The sequence below is a fragment of the Lepidochelys olivacea genome (genome assembly GCF_965140295.1).
Source record: "Lepidochelys olivacea isolate rLepOli2 genome assembly, chromosome: 16".
In the NCBI taxonomy this organism is placed as follows: domain Eukaryota; kingdom Metazoa; phylum Chordata; order Testudines; family Cheloniidae; genus Lepidochelys; species Lepidochelys olivacea.
The window spans coordinates 3,032,364-3,054,317 of NC_140426.1; the positions used below are offsets into that span (position 1 = coordinate 3,032,364).

Here is a 21,954-nt window from a genome sequence, read left to right on the forward strand (position 1 = left end):
TGGAGCCAGCTGCTGACGGGTTTTGTCTTTTCAACTCCATAACAGCCAGTTCATGCTTCTAGGCTGAAATCTGGGCCTCTATTTCTTTGTCTCTTAACTCCAGGGCTCTTTTATGGGCAGCTTCATCTCTGGCTGTCTCTGCCTCCAACTCCAAGTGCTTTAAGGCCATTTGTCTTTCATGTTCTTTTTGTCTCTCTTCAGCTTCTAATCTGGCTAATTCTAGTTTCTTTTGGACCTCACTTTCCATCATCCTAGCCTTCCTGTGCTTAGCATAGCCTAACCCAAGAGCTAGAAAGAAAAAAAAAACAAAAAAACAAACAGCTTGTGAATTCCCTTGCAGGAACTTAACTACTCTGCCCTCAGGCAGGGGGAAAAAACCAACAACCCTCCAGCTGCTCTCAGCTAAAAAAAATATAAAAATAAAAAGTGTCTTTTAAAAAAAAACAAACCCAAAATTTCCCTGGTTTTCAATCAGCAAAAAGAAAAAATGTTTTTAAAATCCTGAGGTCTGTGCTTCTGGTTCAAAATGATCCCACCGCTACCACCATGTCAGGGTCCCCTCCCCACTCTGAACTCTGGGGTACAGATGTGGGGACCCACATGAAAGACCCCCTAATCTTATATTCCACCAGCTTAGGTTAAAAACTTCCCCAAGGCACAAATTCCTTTCCCTGTCCTTGGATGGTATTGCTACCACCACAAGTGATTTAAACAAACATCCAGAGAGGGGCCACTTGGAGCCCTATCCCCCCAAGGCCCTTCACTCCCTTTCTTGGCAAGGCTTGAGAATAATATACCAACCAAATAGGTTAACAAGGTGAGCACAGACCAGACCCTTGGATTTTTAGGACACTAAAAACCAATCAGATTCTTAAAAGAACTTTATTATAAAGAAAAAAAGTAAAAGAAGCACCTCTGTAAAATCAGAATGGAAGGTAATTCTACCAGGTAATGAAAAGATTTAAAACATAGAAGATCCCCCTCTAGGCTCAACTTCAAAGTTACAAAAAGCAGGAATAAACCTCCCTGTTAGCATAGGGAAAATTTACAATCTAAAACAAAAGATAATCTAATGCATTTCCTTGCTATTACTTCCAATTTCTGTAATTTTAGATGTATCATTTCAGTAGTTGGATTACCTGCTTTGTCTCTCTCTTTGTCTCCAGAGGGAACACACAGAGAGCACAAACAAAACCATCCCCCCTCTCAATTTGAAAGTATCTTCTTTCCCCATTGGTCCTTCTGGTCAGGTGCCAACTAGCTTAATTGAACTAATTAACCCCTTACAGGTAAGTGATTCTATACCTCTGGCCAAGAGGGATTTTATATTCCTGCATACATAAAAGTTGTTACCCTACCCTTTGTATTTATGACAGGGTGAAATGTCTGTTCTCCTGCTCCTGGACTGGGCCCTGGCTTACAGTATCCTGTGTAGCAGCTGTGCTTGCCCTGCAGATTCAACTGATCTTGTGTACCTGCTGTTCTTCCTTTGGGAGCATATGACCAGGAAATACAGTGACAAACAGCCCTTTTAAATCAAAGTATTGTTTGTTTTTTCAGTAGGAAAAAAGCATAAGAGAAAACGGAATTTTAAAACAGTCTGCACACATCTCTCTTACCTAGAGTCCTACCATCCCAATGGAAACCTGAACAGGCCTACTTCTTCAGACATCCTCAGAAGGGTCCTTTGTCTCAGCTTGGTTCCCCTGAACAGTTACTCCCCAGCTCTGCAGACAGTCCCTTTTACTTCTGCCAGAGCTCCCTTGTTCTTCCATGTTCCCAGCCGCTGGCTGTCTTGGTGTAAACCAAGGCTGTAGGTGGGCTGGATAGGAGGCAAAATCATGAAGGCTAATAGTTCAGGTCTTGTCTCTTAACAACTCTTACATGTTTCTGGGAGGTGGCTTATCTTGTGCCATTCTATTCCTTCCTGCCTGTTGCAGTTCTGGGGCATATTTATGTCTCTGTTACTGAAAAGCACTTTCCTTTAAGTAATGTATTTCACTCTTAGTCTGGAATATGAATTTTGAATTTTAAAATAAATGGGATTGAAGATGTGATGGAAGTTTGAAAATGTGTCATTTCATGGCTGTCTGTGTGTCTGATGAGGGCATACCAACCCCACAATGAGTGAGGAAAGGTTAATGAGCTGCTATGGGTCTACTCAGCCTCACCTTGTTACACCTGCACTTGCTGTCTGGTGATGAAGGGGTAGTTAAAAAGAGAACAGCTCAGTAGGTGGCTGACCAGAGAGGAGCACAGACTTCTGTCCTTTGGTCCCTGAGGAAAGGACCAGCTCAGAACCTCTGCAGAGACTGCTGCCTGCCAGAACCTCCCCGACCCCCCCCCGAGGATCATAGGTCTGGCACAGGACTGTTGTATTTTGGGACTATTTCTTTGCTTTACTACAAAAAGGACTCTTGGGCTGTCTGTGCTGTCCTAACTAGACTGTTGCAGGGAGCCCCTGCCCAGGAAGTGTTGGAACCTGCTTCAGTAAACTCTGTGGACTTTTGCACCCTACTCAAGTCTGCTTTGTGGTTTATCTTGGACCCTGAAGAGCGTGGTCAGAATGTGCATTGACTCATTTTCTCACTAGCTTAGGGATCTTACTAAACGTTTGATAGTATGGCTTCTTTAAAATGAAAAGCATTATTAATCTATGTTCACGCTTCCCTGTAATCATTTAAATGAGCACGCTGTTATACTGTGTCCTGGGAATATGTGTATTCTTTAATATGATTATATGCCTGAGCTCACTGCATGTTGCAGACCTATAATAGTGTGTGTACTATTATTGTTATTTCTTGGCATAGCTCGTAACTATTATTCCCAGGCAGTAACTGTGAAGAGTGTGTGTGTGTGTGTGTGTGTATGTATGTATGTATGTAAAAAGAATGAAACACAAAGCTCAGTTGAATCTGTGTGGTTAGAAAAGTGACTTTGAGGGCTCCGTTCCTTGTCTCTCCTGTTTTTGTTTCCATAGTAGATTTGCTCAGTATGCAATCTTAAAAATTTCTCTAAGTGCTAACATCACAGAGTCTCAGGTAGTGCTCTTTCTGCTTCTTCCATTATCACCAGTAGCAAAGATTAAATAATTGGAAGTTAGCTGACAGTTTTGTTCATATGACTTAGAATCTCTCTCTCATAAATTCAGTGGCTCTGCAGAGCGAATGGGACTATCACAGGTTAGCCTGAACCAGTGAAGCATCTCAAACAGCAAACTCACTCTACTTTTAGTTTTTGTCTTGCCTGTTGGGCCCTGATTAGCTTTGGCCTGCTCCTGGTCCTTCTAGCCACTGGAGGACCAAATCTTGTTGGTTCTGCCTACCTCTTATTGTGGTGGCTTCTCTAGGCAGTTTGTGGAGGTCTAAATACACCATTTTCCTTCAAAAAGACACCACCTTTGGATGGGGTGTGCCAATGCGGTAGGACCTCATTGCCTGGATCAAATGCCTGCCACACCCCATCAGAAAGTGTACAAATATATTGTGTGTAAGTTGAGACTGAGAAAAGTATAAGAAAGAAGAGGTACGTCTGATTAATGATGTTATATTGGCTGCAGAGCAGCTGTGAACCTAGGTGTTGCTACACAAAGACTACATTGAATAACACATCAAAAGCTGGAAAGCCCAAAGAGACTGCAGTTATTTCACACTTTTAAAAGATCCTAACATGTAATGTGCTGCATATGGAGCACTGCAAGACACAGGAAACTATGTATGCATGTGAATCTGTGTAAATCTTCATCTCTCGTTTCCCTCAGGAGAGCCAGGCCATCCCATTGATATCTGTGGCAAGTGTAACATCTGGAGGAAGTTCAAACAAAGAGGTGAAAAGACAACTGTCTAATGTATCGGAGGAGGAACGGGGAGAAAAATTGGAGAAAGCAGGGGATACCACAGAAACAGGTAACATTTGTTTTAATGTGTACAGAGCACCCTCTATGATCATAAAATATCAGGGTTGGAAGGGACCTCGGGAGGTCCAACCCCCTGCTCAAAGCAGGACCAATCCCCAACTAAATCATCCCAGCCAGGGCTTTGTCAAACCTGACCTTAAAAACCTCTAAGGAAGGAGATTCCACCATCTCCCTAGGTAACCTATTCCAGTGCTTTACCACCCTCCTAGTGAAAAAGTTTTTCCTAATATCCAACCTAAACCTCCCCTACTGCAACTTGAGACCATTACTCCTTGTTCTGTCATCTGGGACCACTGAGAACAGTCTAGATCCATCCTCTTTGGAACTGCCTTTCAGGTAGTTGAAAGCAGCTATCAAATCCTCCCTCATTCTTCTCTTCTGCAGACTAAATAATCCCAGTTCCCTCAGCCTCTCCTCGTAAGTCATGTGCTCCGGCCCCCTAATCATTTTTGTTGCCCTCTGCTGGACTCCCTCCAATTTTTCCAAATCCTTCTTGTAGTGTGGGGCCCAAAACTGGACACAGTACTCCAGATAAGGTCTCACCAATGCCGAATAGAGGGGAAAGACCACGTCCCTCGATCTGCTGGCAATGCTCCTACTTATGCATCCCAAAATGCCATTGGCCTTCTTGGCAACAAGGGCACACTGTTGACTCATATCCAGCTTCTTGTCCACTGTAACCTCTAGGTCCTTTTCTGCAGAACTGCTGCCTAGCTGCTTGGTCCCTAGTCTATAGCAATGCATGGGATTCTTCCTTCCTAAGTGCAGGACTCTGCAGTTGTCCTTGTTGAACCTCATCAGATTTCTTTTGGCCCAATCCTCTGATTTGTCTAGGTCTCTTGTATCCTATCCCTACCTCCCAGTTTAGTGTCATCTGCAAACTTGCTAAGGGTACAATCCACCCTATCTTCCAGATCATTAAGGAAGATATTGAACAAAACCGGCCCCAGGACCGACCCGTGGGGCACTCCGCTTGATACCGGCTGCCAACTAGACATGGAGCCATTGATTACTAACATGATACTCTGGGCAGCACAGTATTGTGCTGTGTATCAACAGTCTTTTGTTTGATTTAGGTAGATGGGAAATGTCTTTTTGTTTTGGATACAGATCCCAAGTCTTAGGAGAATCCTAAACTTCCTTAATAGGAACCAATATTTCTTCTTGATTTAAGATCTTGAAAAAGAAAAACCAAGCCTAATTTTTAAAAATTTAAGGATAAAGAAAAATATTATTTCATGAATATATCTGCAAGACCAGAGTACTCCTTAATTTTAATTGAATATGCTCTGAGACTATAAGAGAATTACCTGACTTAAGTAGTAGCAGGAGAAACCCTAAAAATATGGAGGGGTTTGAGCTAAGAGACCTCCCTAGAATTTACCTAGAAGAAATTAAATAAAGGCAGCTCAGTAGGGAGCAGCAGCACATGGCTATGATGTACCCATGGGGGCATGTAGAATGCAGTAGGCTTCCATCTTGAATGGTTGTGCAAATATCTTCCTTTGGCAAGAATCCGTAAGGGAGCTTTTAAAATCCCTCAAAATTGCATCTTCCGACCTTATTTGGGTGGATTTTGTGTTCTGCTTCCTTCGACCTCAGCTCAAAGAAGTGAATGTGTCTGAATCTTTCTTACAGAACGAGATGTTGTTCTTCAAGAGATGTCCCTGTGGGTGCTCCAGTTCAGGTGTTGGTGCTCCCCTCTGCCTTTGCTCTGAAATTTTTAAAACAGAACTCGCACAGGCTGTGCACATGTGGTGCCTGCCTCTCACGCCAAATGTGCATCAATAACATGCGTGCGGGGCCCGGACTCCTCGGTTCCTTCTCTACCATCCCCAGCCTGAGATGGAGCTCAGCAGTCTCACTCAATTATTTCTTGCTTTAGATAGATAGATAGTTGTTTATACAGTTTAGCTAGGGTTTGTTTTTTTTTTTGGGCAGATAAGTTTCATTTCCCCCTTTTAAAAAAAACAAACCCAAGAACATTTTTTTTTCCCTTCCCAGTTTTTTTCTGTCAGACAGTTTATCGTATGCCTGGCTTGTCAGATTTTAAGAGATGCACTACATGCAGAGAGGCCATCCCTATCTCTGATGGCCATTCTCAATGTGTTCGGTGTTTAATAGAATCATAGAATATCAGGGTTGGAAGGGACCTCAGGAGGTCACCTAGTCCAACCCCCTGCTCAAAGCAGGACCAATCCCCACGTCCCCCAGAAATGTGCCCACTGCAGTAGACTGAAGGCTAGGGTACAAAAGGACAGAGACCTGAGACTCAAGTTAATTCTAATGGAGAAGTCCCTCAGACCTCCTCTGACCTAGGTCAGGAGTCCTACTTGAGACAGTCCACGAAGGACAAGAAAACAACAAAAAAAAACAGCCAGCTTCATCACCTCAGAGACCAGCCGGTATCCAAATGGTCTCTGAGTAGGCCTGTATCGTTGGAGCTGACCACTCCGCGGCTCAGCACATACGATGCTCCAGGCACCTCCGGCGCCGCCCGTCCCCCAGTGACTGCCGGTGTGCAAAAATAAAAACTAAAGTTGGCTGCTTCTTCGAACATGGCACCGCCCAGCACCGCAGAAGGACTTGATGCCTAGTTGGCTGAGCCTGCCTGTGCTGCACAGAGTGACAGTCGTTGTCCTGGCACTGACATCTCGACCGACCGTGACTCCGCCTGGGGCGCCGCAGCAGTCGGCACCAGCCGAACCTAGGGCACAGCTGCTACACCCAGCGCTATATATTCTGGCTACTTCTACGTTGGCACCACAATTGATTCATTCCAGCGATTTGCTAATCTCGCCAACTCCAGATTCCCCATTACTTGATACTGATCTCTCCCTGGGACCATCGGCACAGCACTGACTGCTATCCCCTGTTCCCTCTCACTTTTCTAGTGATGAGGACTACGAAGTGGAGGGAGTTTTTTCACCATACCATTTCTTCCCCCTTGACACTCCCGCTAGCATGGGACCAAGGTCCTCATATTCCAGGGACTTACCACCCTGGTGTGGACACTCGTGTATGGGACCACCCATGTCCTTCCCTGGACAATGCCATTATTGGAACCCGTGGGGGTCCTACAGCAGGCACCACAGTAGCTGGTACAGCCTATGGAGAGGCGACATTAGATCTCCTCCTGTACCTATCCACACTTCTGCAATGGACGAACAGGAGCAACCTGCAACTTTGCATGCAGATGAGGAGGCACCTGAACCCTCTCCAAATAATAATTCATCCACCTCACCAGAAGAGGCTATTATGCTCCCACCCCCAAGAACAGTGGATGTTTTTACTCATTTTCAGGACCTCTTCAAAAGAGTGGCTAATGAGCTCAAGATCACTCTGGAGGAAGTGTCGGAGACTCAGCATGAGCTGACTGGCATATTACAACCTTAGACCTCCTTCAAGATCACCCTACCTATTAATGGAGCCATTATGGACTCTGCCAAGAATATTTGGCAAACCTCAGCCACCATACCCTTCACCTACAAAAGGGTAGACTGGAAATTCTATGTCCCCTCCAGGGAGAATTCCTTTTCACGCACCCAGCACCAAATTCACTGGTAGCAGAAGTAGCCAACCAAAAGAACAAACAGCATCATTTCCAGTCCACTCCCTCTGACAAGGACAGCAAAAGAATGGACCTACTCAGCCTCGAAGTTTATGCATCATCCACGTTACAATTTAGAGTGGTAAACTACGCAGCCCTACCGGCCAATTATGATCACAGAAATTATGGGAAACTCATGGACTTTATTAATGACATCCGAGAGGACAAAAGACAATAATTCAAAGCAGTAGTCTCTGAAGGGCAGATTATTTCCTGCACGGCATTGCAGGCTGCTCTCAATGCTGCAGACATAGCTGCCAGGTCCACCGTGACAGCCATAGTGATGTGTCAGGCTTTGTGGTTTACCTCTTCTTCTTTCTCACACAAAATACAAAACACTGTGGAGGATCTCCCCTTTTATGGTGAGAAGTTATTTGCAGCAAAAACCAGTGATCGGGACACCATGAAGGATTCCAGAGCGACGCTCAGATCCCTAGGCATCCATACACTGGTAACTAGAAGAAGACAATACAGGTATCAACCTTACCAACGCCCATGATACCTGGTCTGCACACGACAACAACAGAAGCCATACAATCACCGCCAGCAGCAACACTGCCAGAGACCCAGGCATCAACGACAACGCTCCACAACATTGGCACCATCCCAACCCCCTTCATCTAATAAGCAGATTTGAAGCCTTGGTCAAGGGTATTGAAGACCTTATACTTCCCATCCAACCTTTTGGTCACCATTGACTCCCATTCTACCACAACTGGTGAGCCATCACTACGGACAGATGGGCCCTAGAGGTCATCTGATTGGGCTATTCCATCCCCTTCCTGCCCATGCTCGCCCCCACCCCATCCCTCTTCATGGACCCCTCTCACGACCACTTGCTCCACCAAGAGATCCAACATCTTCTACAAATAGGAGCAGTCAAGATGGTGCTCGATCAGCACAGGGGAAAGGGTTTTTATTCACACTACTTGACAGAAAAGAAAAGTGAGGGATGGTGACCCATCCTTGACCTCACGTGACTCAACAAGTTAGTCAAAAAGCAAAAATTCAAAATGGTTACCCCTCACAACCATAATTCCAGCGCTGGAGCAGGGAGACTGGTTTTCAGCCCTCGACCTGCAGGATGCTTATTTTCATGTAACTATACACCCCGCCCACAGGCGTTTTCTCACATTTGTTATGGGCTCAAATCACTACCAATACAGGGTTCTGCCCTTTGACCTCTCAACAGCACCCCGCGTCTTTTCCAAGATTCTTGCTGTTGCAATGGCGCCCCTATGGAAAAAAGGAGTCAATTTTTCCTTACCTGGATGATTGCCTTGTCAACACACAGACTCTTGAGGAGGCCATCCAAGCCATCTACTACTACCAGGGTTTGTGCCTACAAATACACAAAACCAAATCCACATTAACTCCTACTCAACGACTAGAATTCATAGATGCTCATCTCGATTCCACAACCGGACTTGCATCTCTCCCATCCGACAGATTCAATACCATAAAGAATCTTGTCACCAAGTTGCAAAACAGCCCGCAGGTCACTGTCTGGGACTGTCTGCAACTTCTCGGCCATATGGCTTCTTGCACTTTTGTCAAGAATGCATGCCTCTACATGCGGTGCCTGCAGGGTTGGATGACCACCATCTACAGACTGAATGTGCACAGCCTAAACAGACTTCTGTCCATACCTACCAAAGTCAAGGACCCACCCACATGATGGACTCTTCCACACAACCTCTGCTTCGGAATCTCGTTCATGCAGGAGTCCCCCTCTGTTATAATTACCATGGATGCTTCACTCACGGGCTGGGGAGCACACATGGCACACCACACCACTCAGGAACTCTGGTCCCCTACAGAAGCCTCACTACACACAAATCTTTCAGAGCTCCAAGTGGTCCGCAACGCCTGCCTCCAATTTCTCCCGCAAATCCAGAATCAACACATCAGGATTATGACTGACCACGCCTGCTTGTTTTATATAAGCAGGCAAGGGGGAGCTCGATCCCACTTGCTCCGCATGGAGGCTATGAAACTTTGGAATTGGTGTTTCCAACACAATATCCAAATTTCAGTCTCCTACCTACCTGGTTCGCTAAACACCACTGCAGACGAGCTCAGCAGATCTTTTCCCCTAGATCACGAATGGGAGATAAACAATACCATCCTACACGACACATTCAAAATATGGGGCTACCCACAACTGGATCTTTTTGCAACCATGACTGTAGCGGTGTGACGATTCACTGCTGTGTCGCCTCCTGCTGGTCATCCTGGGAATTAGCTCTCCAGCCTAAGGAATGCCCTCTGCAGGCCGGTGTCTCGCCTGCTGCTGGCCCCCGTCTCGCTCCCAGACCCCAGTGCCCCTCTACCTCAGGGTTCTGCCCCCAGCAATAAGCCACAATCTGGGTCTCCCCACCCGGGAGAACCCGCAACCCTCTATCCCCACCTTGCCTCAGTGGCTACTGCCAGTCACCATCTAGCCCCCGCTCACTGGGGAAGACTGCCGTCTGTAAACCACTCGTCACCGGCAAGGGGGTTAGACCAGCTGCCTCTGCCTATTTTTAGGCTACCCCTCTCTAGCCTCAGTACCTTTCCTGGCCTTTAGCAAGGCCTGCCACCTGCGGGTTTTCCAGGCTGAAGCTCCCCAGCTCCTCTGGCCTTCCCCCAGCCATGCTCCACTCTCGGTACCCTGCTCAACTTCCAGGCAGCCAGGTCCTTCTCTCTGTACAGCTAGAGAGACTCTTGAGCTCCTGGCTCTCTGGCTTTTTATAGGGCCAGCTATGGCCTGATCGGGGCGTGGCCCCAGCTGTGGCTGCTTCCCAATCAGCCTAGCCTTTTCTCTCAGCCCCAGCCTTCTCCCAGGGCGGGCTTTAACCCTTTCCGAGCCAGAGCGGGGGTGACCGCCCCGCTACCCCCCCCACCTCAAGATCACCACCCCTGGGGGTTGGGGGGGGTCTCCTGGCCTGGACCAGTCGCCCATGCTCCTCCAGAGCCACCCGTTTCCATTCCGACTCCTCTAGCTGCTTACGCAAACAGGTCTCCTTCTTTACGACGGCCACACACTCTTTAGTGAGGTCCAGGGCTCTCACTTCGGCCTCGTGGCGGGCCTGCTCTGTAGCCTCCAGCTGCGCATGTAGGCCAGACTCCCCCGGGTCCTCTTCCTTCAGGGTCTGGGTGCCTACTGTGACCTGCTCCACTACAGCCTGGGTCCCAGCCTCTTGCTGGGCCCGCTCTGTCCCAGGCTCTTTGTCCACCATCCCCCGAGGGTGGCTCTTGGGCAGATCTACTGCCATCTCTGTAGCAGCTACCTGGCTGGTCCTTGATCCCGTTGGGACCTCAGGCCCCTCCACCTGAGTTCGCCCTTCTCTGAGAGGGCAGTTCCTCTTTATGTGGCCCTGTTCATGGCAGCCAAAGCAGGCTCGCCGCCCCTTTGCTGCCTTGGGCCCCGGCTTCTTCCGTTGGTCCTTCTCAGGGCCAGCCCTCCCTGGGCTGCCCTGGGACATGCTCCTTGGGGCAGGGCACTCCCTCCATAGGTGCCCTCACCGATCACAGGCCCAACACCTTCTTCGCCTCAGGAATTCCCTTGTCAGGTGGGCTGTTGTAGGGGCTTGTCCCTTCCCCCGTCCTGGGTGAGGCTCCCTGCCCCCATCCCAGTAGGGACAATTCACCCTTACATGTCCGTACGTCCCACAGGTGTAACAAGCCCTGTGCTCTGCCCTGGGCCTCCTGGCCCCAGCACTGGGCCTCTCCCACCAGTCTCGGTGGTCTTTTTGGAAGTCCCTCCGCAGGAATTTCACCAGGGACTGCTGCTCCTCTGCCAGCTGCCCCAGTTGTGCCTGCAAGGCCAACTGTACTTCCCACTGTCTCTCCTGGTTCTCCCGGAGCACACGGAGTAAGATCTCACACCTCTCCTGTGTCCCGTCAGTCCCCTTCTGTCGGGGCCCTGGCACCGGAGACCAGCCAGGGATGGCACAAGAGCCTTCAGCGAAGAAAACCTCTGTATATGCTGTGTCCATTGTCTCCTTTCTTCTCTCGCTCAGCAATAGTCCCAGTCCATGCCCTGCCCCTTGTATCAGGGGCAGACTGCACTTGCCCACATTCTATACGACCCCAGTGTCTTTCCTGGCCTTTAGCAAGGCCTGCCGCCTGGGGGTTTTTCAGGCTGGAGCTCCCCAGCTCCTCTGGAGCTTCCCTCAGTCCTGCTCCACTCCAGGTACCCTGTTCTCCCAGGCAGCCAGTCCTTCTCTCCCTACAGCTAGAGAGAGAGTCTGCCTGAGCTCCTGGCTTTTATAGGGCCAGCTATGGCCTGATCGGGGCGTGGCCCCAGCTGTGGCTGCCTTCCCAATCAGCCTAGCCATTTCTCTCAGCCCCAGCCCTCTCCAGGGGTGGGCTTTAACCCTTTCCGAGCCGGAGCAGGGTGGCCGCCCTGCTACAATGACCAACAAAAATGCCTGGAATTCTGTTCCAGAGCAGGCCTAGGAAAACACTCGATGGGAGATGCATTTATCATCAAATGGAACGACAATTTCCTATACACATTCCCCCCGATAACCACTTCTTCACAGGGTATTATGAAAAATATGAGTGGAGAGGGCCAGAGTCATACTAATAGCCCCTACGTGGCTCAGACAGGTGTGATACCCATTTTTAACGAGGATGTCAGTTTGCCTGCCAATTCCACTTCCCCCACTTCCGAACTTATTATCACAACACAGGGGTCAGCTACACCACTCCAGCGTAACGATGCTGCACCTCAAAGCATGGCTTCTCAATCGTTCTCTAATGAGGAACTAGACTGCTCTGAACAGGTACAAAGAGTACTATTACATAGCAGAACACAATCCACACATACCACCTATCTCCATAAATGAACTCGGTTTACTCGCTGGTGCTATGCCAAGCAAACCGTTCCTGTTTCTGCCCCTCGTTCACTAATACTAGACTATCTTTTAGAACTTAAACTATCTGGGTTCTCCTGTAGCTCCATAAAGCAGCAATTATAGCATTTCACAATAAGACCAGAGACACTACTAAATTTGCTCACCCCATCACAAAGCAGTTCCTCAAGGGCCTCCAGACCTTAAACCAGTACGTTAGACCACCCACTCAACACTGGGACCTACACTTGGTCCTCACATGCTTGATGCGCCATCCATTTGAGCCTCTTGCAACATGTTCTCTCCTACATCTATCTATGAAAACTGTGTTCTTAGTCGCCGTTATAGCTGCCAGACGTGTAGGAAAACTTGGAGAGCTTATGGCTGACCCACCGTACACTATATTTTTTAAAGACAAAGTCAAGCTCCGAATGCATCCTAAATTTCTCCTGAAGGTGCATTCCTCCTTCCACCTCAATGAACCTATCCATCTACAACCTTCTTTCCTAAACTGCATTCGAACACTTCTGAAGCAGGAATGCACACACTTGACATGCGTAGAGCATTTTCCTTTTATTTGGATACGACTAAGCCCTTTAGGGCTTCCCCTAAACTTTTCATTTTAATCGCAGAACGATCCAGAGGCAAATCCATCTCTACCCAGAAAATATCCAATTGGATAGCAGGCCGCATCCACCTATGCTACCAACTAGAGGAGAGGAAAGTGATCAGGAACAGTCAGCATGGATTCACCAAGGGCAAGTCATGCCTGACTAACCTAATTGCCTTCTATGATGCAATAACTGGCTCTATGGATGAGGGGAAAGCAGTGGACGTGTTATTCCTTGACTTCAGCAAAGCTTCTGACACGGTCTCCCGCAGTATTCTTGCCAGCAAGTTAAAGAAGTGTGGGCTGGATTAATGGACTATAAGGTGGATAGAAAGCTGGCTAGATCATCGGGCTCAATGGGTAGTGATCAATGGCTCCATGTCTAGTTGGCACCTGGTATCAAGCGGAGTGCCTCAAGGGTCGGTACTGGGGCTGGTTTTGTTCAATATCTTTATTAATGATCTGGAGGATGGTGTGGATTACACACTCTGCGAGTTTGCGGATGACACTAAACTGGGAGGAGTGGCAGATACACTGGAGGGTAGAAAAGGAGGACTTGTGGCACCTTAGAGACTAACCAATTTATTAGAGCATAAGCTTTCGTGAGCTACAGCTCACTTCCTCAGATGCATATCGTGGAAACTGCAGCAGGCTTTATATATACACAGAGAATATGAAACAATACCTATTCCCACCCCACTGTCCTGCTGGTAATAGCTTATCTAAAGTGATTTCCAGCACAAATCCAGGTTAGGGATAGGATACAGAGGCACCTAGACAAATAAGAGAATTGGGCCAAAAGAAATCTGATGAGGTTCACCAAGGACAAAGGCAGAGTCCTGCATTTAGGACGGAAGAATCCCATGCATTGCTACAGACTAGGGACCGAGTGGCTAGGCAGCAGTTCTGCAGAAAAGGACCTAAGGGTTACAGTGACGAGAAGCTGGATGAGCATCAGTAGTGTGTCCTCGTTGCCAAGAAGGCTAACGGCATTTTGGGCTGTATAAGTAGGAGCATTACTAGCAGATCGAGGGATGTGATCATTCCCCTCTATTCGTCATTGGTGAGGCCTCATCTGGAGTACTGTGTTCAGTGTTGGGCCCCACGCTACAAGAAGGATGTGGAAAAATTGGAAAGAGTCCAGCGGAGGGCAACAAAAATGATTAGGGGTCTGGAACACATGACTTATGAGGAGAGGCTGAGGGAACTGGGATTATTTAGTCTGCAGAAAAGAATGAGGGGGTATTTGATAGCTGCTTTCAACTACCTGGGGGTGGGGGGGTGTTCCAAAGAGGATGGATCTAGACTGTTGTCAGTGGTACCAGATGACAGAACAAGGAGTAATGGTCTCCAAGTTGCAGTGGGGGAGGTTTAGTTTGGATATTAGGAAAAACTTTTTCACTAGGAGGGTGGTGAAGCACTGGACTGTGTTACCTAGGGAGGTGGTGGAATCTCGTTCCTTAGAGGTTTTTAGGGCCCTGCTTGACAAAGCCCTGGCTGGGATGATTTAGTTGGGGATTGGTCCTGCTTTGAGCAGGGGGTTGGACTAGATGACCTCCTGAGGTCCCTTCCAACCCTGATATTATATGATTCTATGATAAAGAAGATGAATCCTCCAACTTCTGTTAGAGCACACTCCATCAGATCTGTGTCAACATTTGTGGCATTTTTACGTAACATTCCTCTCACAGATATTTGCCATCTGGGCTTCACAGCCTACCTTTGCTAAACATTAAGCTATTACTCAGGGACCCCTGACTGACATTCGAAATGGCTGAGCTGTGCTGTCTACAGCTTTCTTACCAGATCTGAAGTCCCTACCTCCTTAAGAGATACTGCTTTTCAGTCACCTGGAGTGGAGCGCCCCCAGGGACGCCTCTCGAGAAGAAGAGGAGGTTACTCACCTGTGCAGTAACTGACGTTCTTTGAGATGAGTGTCCCTGTGGGTGCTCCACTACCCACCCTCCTCCCCCCTACTTTGGCATTTGGAGTGGTCTCCGTTGTAGAGAAAGAACTGAGGAGCCTGGTGTTATTGAGACACATTTGGCACGTGAGGTAGGCACCGCATGAGTACTGCTGTAAAAATCTCCGAGTGAAGGAGCAGGGGCGCACTAACAGCTGGAGTGGAGGTGAGTGGGACACAGGGACACTCTTCTCAAAGAACGTCAGTTATTGCACAGGTGAGTAACCTCCTCTTAATTTCTGTTAATTTCAGGTAGCGCCTGAAACAGCTTGCCCAATTAGCAAGTGTTGATCCTGCAGAGTAATATTGAATGGGGTTCTGCTATTTGTTGCTGTACTTTTGTGGCCCACGTCATTACAGTATTTGAGTGTAACACAAACATTGCTGAATTTATCCTCAGCACCCTCTCTGAGGTGTAACAGTAGTATTGTCCTCGTTTCACAGATTGGGGAATTGAGGCCCAAGCAGACTAGGGCTTGCCCATAGTTACACTGGAGGGCTGTGCCAAGAATTGAATCCAGGTTCCCTGAGTTTCAGTCTAATACCTAAAATCCAGGGCTGTCACTGGGGCAGGTCATTGATTAACTCACTGAAATATGAGGGAAGTGAAATCAACTCTCCAAATTGAGGAAGGATCTAGAGTGTGGGTACAGCAGTCTGGAAAGAGGAACCTTCAGAGGAGCCAAGCATGGTGAGATGGTTTGAGCTGAATTTTGTTCTTTCTTTTGACTTAGGATTTGATTTTATTAACAACTAAGGTGATAGTATGTGCATCGTGTTTGAGAGCAGGTGGGTGAAGGCACCTGTTCACAGCGTACTTTGTTTTGTTGGGGTGTGCTACATGTTTAAATCTGTGATAACCTTTATTCTGTTCCTAAATGTCAGACACAGTGAAGACTTCAGGTACAGAGAATTCTGAGAATTTTCTCAAAAGAAGAGTTTCTTTGACATCCTCTTCTGGATCAGCAGAGGTGCTTGGTGAGCAGGGGCTGGGGAAAATTGCAGGAAATACAAAATGTCTAATTATTATGTAGGGAGATGAGGTAAGGTAACCCACTTCCCTTAGTTCCATGCCCTTATTGATCTGAAATAACACTCTCTAATATTTGTTTGCAGAGGAAATAAGAGCTCTCTTCTCAGAGAGCATCCACTGTCACTCTATATGGAATGGACTTTCTCTGTTGCATTATGGGAATGAGTGAAGGGAAAATATTTAAAAGCACTTTATACAGGACCTGGGTTCATTTCCCTATGCTTCTGTCTTAGTTTGCTTTTCACTGTGCTCTGTAAAATATACTATCAAAATGAAATTCTGTGGCAAATCAAAAGAATACTTAGCTGTGTTTCAGGATGCAGCATTTATCTTGTGCAAAATACCAGTAGACCAGTGAGAACAGTCAGTCTAGCCCTGCAGCATATTATTAGTGTCCTTACGTTTCTCTAGTGCCTTGTTTTGAAAATTTAACCCGTGGGCGAATGAGAGATGATAGGTAGGGTGGGGACAGGTTGGGAAGACAAGTAGCTTATGTTTGATACAATAGGGAAGAGGGAGCTAGTGAAGGGATGCAAAGAAAAGGGTAACACGGACTTGGGAAATGATCTTTGCAGCAGCATTCTGAATGGATATGAGCGAGGCAAAATTGTATTTGTGAAGGCCAGAGAAAAGGATGTTGCTGTAATCAAGATGCAAGATGATGAGAGCCTGGAGAGAGTTTTAGCTGTGCAGATGGATAGGAAAGGCTGTATTTTAAAGATGTTATGCAAAAAAACTCTGCAAGACATAGGCATACCCTGCATGTGAGGACCTACAGAGAGGTCGCAGTCGAAGATGAGACCCAGATTACAGGCCTGAGGATGGTGGTGTGCTCCACAGGGATCAAGAAAAGGGGGGGGGTGTGAATTTATTTTTGGGGGAGGGGAGAGAAAAAATTAAGAGCTGTTTTTTTAGCCATGTTGAGGATGAGCTGACAGCTAGCCAGGCATGAGGAAATGTCAGAGACAGGCTGAGATTTTAATGTGGACAGAAGGAGACAGGCCTGGAGCAGACAGGTAGATATGTGAGTTATTTGCATAAAGATGGTAGTTGACTTTGTTTGGGGATTAGATTACCCAGAGGTAAGATGTAGAGGGAGAAGAGGATCAAAGACAGAGTTCTGTGGTACAACCACAGAAAGCTGGAGGGGAGATGAAAAAGATCCTCTGAAGCATATGCTGAAGGAGTGATTAGAGAGTTAGGAGGAGAATCAAGAGAGAACAGAGTTATAGAAGCCAAGGGAGGGCAAGATTTCAAGGACAGGAGCATGGTAGACTGTGTCCAAGGCACCTGAAAGGTCAAGAAGGATGAGGATGGAGTACTGGTTCTGAGAGTTGGCTGCAAGGTCATTAGAGACTTTGTTAAGAGCAGTTTCAGTTGAGTGCAGGAACAGAAGCTAGTTTAGAGGGGGTCTAGGACAGAATTGGAGAAGAGGAACTCCAGACAGTGACTGGAAACCGAGTGAGGCAGAACGTAATAAGTGGAGTTGCTCTTTTCAAGTGATCAAGTGATCAAGACCTTGGTTTTTACGTTTTATCCCAGCAGCATATTGACTACTCAGACCATGTTGGGATGTCAATTGGTGATTCAGAGAAAAGACTGGTGCCTATTAAATGATCAGTATCACACAAAGGATTTCCCACCATCCTTTATCTTGCTTAGCTGGTGAGAACTGACAAGTCTCAGCAAATTGTGGGAAGAACTTTAGAAGCAGCCAAATCTGGGAAAACCATTTTTCTTTCCAGCACCCCAGTTCCCTGTATTTCTGGGGTGCAAAGCATACTCTATTCCCAATTCTCAAATTAGGTCATGTACAAAGAACATAGCAAAATGGATTAAGGCATGTGCGTGTGTCAACGCCCCGCAACCTATTGTTGCATGTCTGCTTTACAGCACATTAATCCTCTCCAGAGGACAGACAGGCTAGTGTCATACAGAGGATCTGGATTTAAGGACAACAGAAACAGGTGAACCACTTGAGATCCCATGATGGATGGAGCTGTCGAAGTACAAAGTATTATCATCACTTTGTTAGGGGGCTTATTCCTTCACCCACTTACTTCCCTGGTCCTTCTCGCATGAACAGAGAGCAACAATACCCGAAGTCCAAAGGTGCAAACAATTCGATGTTTATTGGGGTGAACTTCCAGCAAGCATGATTCCAGTTTCCTTCCTTAGTATCCTCCTTCCCAGCTCTGACACCACAGAGCCTTACACCTGTGTCCCTGTTCCCATTCCTACCCTTAGCCAAACATGATTCCAACTTCCTTACTCCCATTCCCTGTTCCCATTTCCCCCTTTAGCAAAACATGATTCCAATTTTCTTACCCCCATTCTCTGTTCCCATCTCCCTCCCCCACCCACCCTTCCACCCACACCCACTCACTTCCTCATTGACTACAGATTATATAGTAAAACTTGAGTTCTGCTTAGCTATACCTTAACCAATCATTTTCCTGAAATTTAACTAACCAATCCTAACATATTGTAACATGATTATGTAACCAATTATATCCCACCACCTTAATTAGTTTACACCCAGCAAAATTAATTATACAGCAGACAGGAACAATCACAGAACCAGACAGAGATTATACAGACAAACAATAGCAAAGTGGGAACTATAATGACAAGACAATACAGAAGTGAGGATTTCACATCCCAGCTATTGATAAGTGAGTTCTTGCCAGACAGGATGCTATCAAACTAAGTTTCCTTTTACATTTTCTAGGCACTTCCCTTTCTCTGGAGGTGATAGGCACTATCAGGACAGGATTGTATTCCTAACAGCCGAATAGCACCTTATTTCAGTGTGACTAGTTTGGAAAGTGAGGATGTGACCGTTCGCTTCCTAGCTTATGGCTGCCTCTGCTGCTTAGCCAAAGGCCTTAGCCTAAGAACAGGGCCTCAGACTGTCACAGTAAGAGAAGGCCCTTACACCAGCAGACAGTGATTTTGATTCTTTCTTTTGTACCTCTGTCACTAGCCAAGTGATAAGAATACACCTACATTCTTAGAGTCTAGGCCTTTACAGACAGGCCTGAATATCTATATCCTAACACTCTTCTCCATAACTAGTGTCCTTATTCTAAATGTTTTATAGAATAAGCAATTGTGAAAGTAAAATAGCAGCTCTCTGCTTGTTGGAGACAAAATGAAGACTAGATTTTTCCTTCCTCAAAACAAACTGTGTGTTGTACAGAAGTGCAATCCTATTGACTGGAGCGAGGCTGCATAGTTATAAGTGATGGCTTTGCTCTTGTGAATGAGTGTTCAGGAAGGGAGAAGCAGTGAGATATTGTCAGAAGTTTGCCCATATTCTGGTACTTGCACAGTGTCTTTCATACCAGAACTGTGTGGGTCAGCAGTGAGCAAGTATTGACCAATTAGGATGAAGCTCTACTCAGTTGTTTGTCCTTCTCTTCCTTTGTTTTAAGATTTCTAGGTAACATTTGCTTGCTACATCCATTCTGATTCCCACTTTGGCAACAAGATAGTTTAATTTAAGAGAGGGTGTGTTCCCAGGCACAAACAAGGGTTGTAGGAAGACATGACTTGTAGAATTCTAATAGAGTAGTACTTTCATCCATGTGCTGCCTTTTCTTTGCTCTCTCTGATTTTAATTGCTTCTCATGGCTGTGTGATAAGATGTGCCACGTTGCTGGATTCCTTTTTTAGGCCTTGTCTGGCAAAGTACTTAAGCACATGCTTAGCTTTACGCATAAGCTTAAATGCTTTGCTGGACCAGAGCCTTAATGTATGCAGTTCAGCTGGTGGCATAACACAAGCATGTAGGTGACCCTGTTCTCTTTGAGGTGCTCTTCTAATGCTCCTATGGAAGTTTTGCTGGCGTGACTGTTTTTGGGGCAGCTAATACTAGTCTTTCATGGGGGTTGATAACTGAATAGCGAATGGCCCCATTGGAGCTTAGTGGCTGCCAGAAATGCCAAGTTTGCTTTATTGTTAGAGGCAGAATGAAAGAGATGGAAAAGATGTGCCAGAGAGAAGTTGGAGATAACCCATGCCCCTACCTTGGATGGGCTGGAGTTCCTCAAGGTGATGGGAGACCATTATTGACTTGGAGGAGTCCAAGGTTTCACATAGCTGCTCACCTTCAGAAATTAAAAAAATATATATTTTTTAAAATGTCTTCTTCAATTGCTCAGAATGATAGAAAATTAAATGAAGTTCTCTCCACTTGTCAATTTCTGGCTGTTGTTTTGGAGATCACTTTAACTGTTCTGTTATGGAACCACACAGTCTGTGCAGAAGGGCTTGAACCAGATAGCCTGGTGAGAAAATGCTGCTCTGGTAAAGGCAAAATTGACAGAGAGTAAAAAGTTAATGCTGTTTTCCTTGTCTTGCTGTTTGTGAAGCCTTCCCATAGCAGCCCTTGTGGATATATTAATTTCTAGAAGCTGCACGATGATCCAGCTACATTGCAACATCAGGCTGCGTTTTCTTTGCTGTCTGTGCAATTCTTAACTTTTGGAATAAAAAAAGAAAAGTGGCCTATGGATGTATATGGTGTCTGCTGTCCTTGAGAAGACTGACCAAGAGGTGCTATAGGGAAGGCTAAATGAGCCATGGTGGTGGGAGTGCTTTGAAAAAACCTCTTTTCTTCTCTTTGCAGGTAGCTCCAGTGGCACTAAATCAGACTTGGATATGGCGTACGAGAGAGCCAGGGTGCATTTCACACCAGATGAAGCTCCGACCAGTCCTGTTGTGAGCAAGGTAGATATTCTCTGCATGAGGTCAGAGATGCACTTCCCTTCTTCCCCCTTAATGTGGTTCCTCCTCATGCACCTGAATAAGGGATTTGATTGTGCTTACAGATTGCATGGTCACATAAAATATTCTGCAACCATGCACTTACACATATGCGGATGGAGCTCTGGCCCTCTCCAGGAGGGTTGTGTCAGAGTCCAGTCTTCATGTAAAACCAGACATTTGCAGAAGCAGATCAGTCATCTTTTGTGTAAATGTATTTAAAACTTGTAATTACTCAATACAGTTTAATGGCTCGTTCGGCTCATTAGTCCCAACAAGGACTCTGGTACTGAGGCATGAGCTGCAGGTTTCAATTCAGAGCTAAAGTATACAGCTGACTAATGATACATCTCTGAAAATTAAAGTCTGAACTGAAATGTTGGTAAAGGTATTTATTTTCTAAAACACTGGTACAGCTCCAGTGATAGCAGCATGAATAGTGACATTGTGCTTCTAAAGGTCCCCAGATTTTGCAGTCTCCAGGAGTAGGACTAGACCCTTGAAGACTGATGACTAGGGCCCTACCAAATTAATACCCATGAAAAATGCGTCCCGGACTGTGAAATCTGGTCTCCCCCCACGAAATCTGGTCTTTTGTGTGCTTTTACCCTATACAATACAGATTTCACAGGGGAGACCAGCTTTTCTCAAATTGGGTGTCCTGACTCCAAAGGGAGTTGCAGGGGGGCCACGGTCTTGCCACCCTTACTTCTGCACTGCCTTCAGAGCTGGGCAGCCGGAGAGCAGCAGTTGATATCTGGGCACCCACCTCTGAAGCAGCGTCCCGCCAGCAGCAGCGCAGAAGCAAGGGTGGCAACACCGTACCAGGCCACCCTTACTTCTGCGCTGCTGCCTTCAGAGCTGGGCGGCCAGAGAGTGGCGGCTGCTGACTGAGCGCCCAGCTCTGCAGGCAGCAGCGCAGAAGCAAGGGTGGCAACACCGTACCAGGCCACCCTTACTTCTGCGCTGCTGCCTTCAGAGCTGGGCGGCCAGAGAGTGGCGGCTGCTGACTGAGCGCCCAGCTCTGCAGGCAGCAGCGCAGAAGCAAGGGTGGCAACACCGTACCAGGCCACCCTTACTTCTGTGCTGCTCCTGGCGGCGGCTCTGCCTTCAGAGCTGGGCTCCCTGCCAGCAGCTGCCACCCTCCAGCTGCCCAGCGCTGAAGTCAGCGCCGCTGCCAGCAGCAGCACAGAAGTAAGGATAGCAGTACT

The 21,954-nt window shown here is 46.9% G+C and overlaps 1 protein-coding gene across 2 annotated transcripts in view; it reads left to right on the forward strand.

Annotated features, from left to right (window-relative positions):
* PNPLA7 (patatin like domain 7, lysophospholipase) overlaps positions 1–21,954 on the forward strand; it is a 432,325-nt gene that overhangs the window by 104,943 nt on the left and 305,428 nt on the right. Inside the window, exons 12-15 of one of the 2 annotated variants that reach the window (XM_084650336.1) lie at positions 1,167–1,289; positions 3,761–3,905; positions 15,826–15,918; positions 20,607–20,707. In XM_084650336.1, the coding sequence (XP_084506462.1) occupies positions 1,167–1,289; positions 3,761–3,905; positions 15,826–15,918; positions 20,607–20,707 (462 nt within the window). The remainder of the gene's footprint in view (positions 1–1,166; positions 1,290–3,760; positions 3,906–15,825; positions 15,919–20,606; positions 20,708–21,954) is intronic. The other variant, XM_084650337.1, reaches the window with a different exon arrangement.